Here is a 2,887-nt window from a genome sequence, read left to right as displayed (position 1 = left end):
GGATTAGGCGGACCCCGTTTAGAATTCATTAAACAGAAGGAGAAAAGAATACAATTGGAGAAGGAGCCAACATCGGCCAACAAAAAAGAAAACACAATACAAGCAGGTTCCACCCAAGCTTAGTCCTTAAGCCTAACATATTTTTGACCATCTCTATCAGAGTTTATCTGATCTAAACGTTTTTGAGATAGCACCAGTGGGGGAACGTATGCCCCCTTGCAAGGGCAAAGCCTCTTTGAGAGAGAGTCTGCAGGCGCATTTCCTTCTCGCCATATATGCAAGATTCTCCATACCGAAAATTGAAGCAGACAGGATCTGATCTGATATACAATTTGGGTTACCTTCCATGGCGTACAGGCCTTTCTCTCTATGATTTGAACCGTCGGCAAAGAGTCCACTTCAATCCAAATTCGCTTAATTCCTATAGCCACTGCCGCTTTGAGGCCATGAAGAATAGCTTGAAGCTCGAGCATGTTGATGTCAACGCTTTCAAAGCTCGAGCATGTTGATATCAACGCTTTTGAAGCTCGAGCATGTTGATATCAACGCTTTCATCGCATTCCACGATTTCTAAGTATATCATCATGACCATTCCTCTGTCATTTCGAAGTAATCCGCCAATGCTGGCTCCTTCCTCCTCCAGAGATGCATCACTGTTTAATTTGACCTCTTCTTTCTCAGGTTTCTCCCATGTGGAGTACCTTTCAGTATCTAATGATGGGAGGAATTTATGTTCAAAGTGTGTAGCAGCCTGGAAATTTGTTTCAGTCGGGTTATCTTGAAGAGGGAGGCCATTAATGCGAACACGGATGTCGCTGATGATCTCCTTGAGGATCAGAGCTTTATGGCTGGACTTATTTTCGAAGATTCGCTGGTTTCTCTCTCTCCAACAGTATATGGTAGATTGGAAACCCAATTTTAGAGCCGTGGCCCTCTGCCCTCTTCCTTCAACGGATTCTCTAATCCAATTTTCTTCCTCCAGAATTGAATTTTTTGGTTTTCTTCTTGATCCTATTCGCCATAGAATCGACCTCCATATCCATGCCAAGTACCCACATTTGAAAAACAAGTGATCGGTGCTTTCAGCAGCTGCTCCACATAGATTACAGGTTGTGTCGATACGGATGCCCCGATGAGCGAGCCTTTCTTTCGTATTCAGCCTTCCCTGGATAGCCTTCCAAGTAACAATGGCTTGACTGTGGCTGAACCCTTCGCACCAAATTGTTTTGCACCATTCAGGCTTCCCATGATGCTTTCTGATTTCTTCCCAAGCTGATTTGACTATAAATTTTCCACTTGGTTCCGGTTTCCATATTGGCAGGTTCTCTTCGCTTCCACTCCTCAGAATTTGACCCATAATTATTTTTTCTTCCTTCAGGGACTCCTTAAACAAAACAGGGTTCCATACTCCTTGGCTTGTGACATTGTCCCTCATTTTCATTATAGCAAGGGAGGAGTAGGTACTTCTTTTAGAAATGAGTGTAGTCAGCACCCCCTTTGGGTGCCACGACTAATTCCATAATTCGTTGCTGCTTTCGTCCCCAACAAGATAACAAACATGCTGTTTTGCTATATCTCTGGATTTGAGGATGCTTCTCACTCCCCACGATGGCTTTGCTGGAACCGGGATGGTCCAAATGTTTTTGTGCTGTACATATTTTGCGTGGAACCAGGCCGTCCAAAGAGAATTCTTTGTGCTAATGAGGTGCCAAAGGTTCTTAATCTGCATGCTCTTCTTTACCTCTGCCAGCCTTCTTAGACCAAGGCCTCCCGCTCTTTTAGGCTTGCAAATGTCGCTCCATGCTATTGTGTGAATTTTTTTCTTCTCTTCTGTCCCCCCAGATGAAGTCTCAGAAAATCTTCTCAATGCTTTCCAAGATTCCAGAAGGCACATTGAAAGCAGCAGACCAGTATAACTGGTAAGTGCTTAAAACCGATTTCACCAGCTCCACTCTAACTGCCTGAGATAGGGATTTGCTAGCCCAGGATTGAATTCTCTTTCTGATCTTTCCAATCAGCAGCTGACAATCATCTTTCTTCATTCTCGAAGTGAAAAGCTGTAACCCCAGGTACTTAATTGGCAGCGTGCCTTCTTGCATACCCAAGGTCCTCCTGATTTGCTCCTTTTTCGACTACTTGTTCCTGCAAAGAACACTTCACATTTAGATTTGTTAGCTTCAAGACCAGTTATATCAGTAAAATTTGTCAGACATTCCATCAGCCCCTTTGCTGCTGTCCTCGTTGCATTCGAGAAGATCATCAGATCGTCCACGAACATCAAGTGAGATACTGTGAGTTCGCCCTGAACGAAAGGAGTAGAAAAGGTGTGATTCTGTCTAGCTTGCTGACTAAGGTGAATAGCAACGGAGAGAGCGGGTCCCCTTGCCTTACTCCATTGGAGGAGGTGAAGTAACCGCGCGGAGAGCCATTAATCATGATGGCAAAAGAGGGCTTTGAGATGCACTCCATGATCCAATTTACCCAGGTCTGGTTAAAACCTTGCCTAAGCATGAAACCTGCAATGGTTTGTCGGTTGACATTGTCAAATGCTTTCGCCAGATCAACTTTTAAACACATTGCAGGTTTATGGTTGGGCCTATGAAAATTGTGTAATAAATCATGGGTCAGCAAGATATTTTCCTGAATTTGTCTCCCTCTAATGGAAGCTAATTGCGGAGCACTCACCAGCTTATCAATCACTGTTTTTAACCTCGAAGCTAATATTTTTGTAATGGTTTTATAAATTACATTGCATAATGAAATAGACCTGAATTTGGAGGGGGAGGTGGAGTCTGGGCCTTTTGGGATCAAAGTGATGAAGGTCGAATTCACCTCAGCCAGCAATTTTCCACTTTTGAAAATTTTTTGATTGCTGCAACCAAGTCAT

At 43.6% G+C, this 2,887-nt stretch overlaps 1 protein-coding gene across 1 annotated transcript; it reads right to left on the bottom strand.

Moving 5' to 3' along the window:
* Positions 1–511: 511 nt before the first annotated feature.
* LOC143850472 (uncharacterized) lies at positions 512–1,435 on the bottom strand. Its single transcript, XM_077359721.1, has one exon. The coding sequence runs from the start codon at positions 1,433–1,435 to the stop codon at positions 512–514; it is 924 nt and encodes a 307-aa protein (XP_077215836.1).
* Positions 1,436–2,887: the final 1,452 nt, after the last annotated feature.

Source organism: Tasmannia lanceolata, unplaced genomic scaffold (assembly GCF_043159265.1).
Source record: "Tasmannia lanceolata isolate RefF3 unplaced genomic scaffold, GAP_Taslan_0.1 ptg000018l, whole genome shotgun sequence".
Lineage (NCBI taxonomy): Eukaryota > Viridiplantae > Streptophyta > Magnoliopsida > Canellales > Winteraceae > Tasmannia > Tasmannia lanceolata.
This window is presented reverse-complemented; position numbering and strand designations above follow the sequence as displayed.

What these genes read in the sequence shown, in the direction of transcription:
- LOC143850472 (XM_077359721.1), bottom strand. Translation starts at nt 1,435, where the DNA reads ATGAGGGACAATGTCACAAGCCAAGGAGTATGGAACCCTGTTTTGTTT.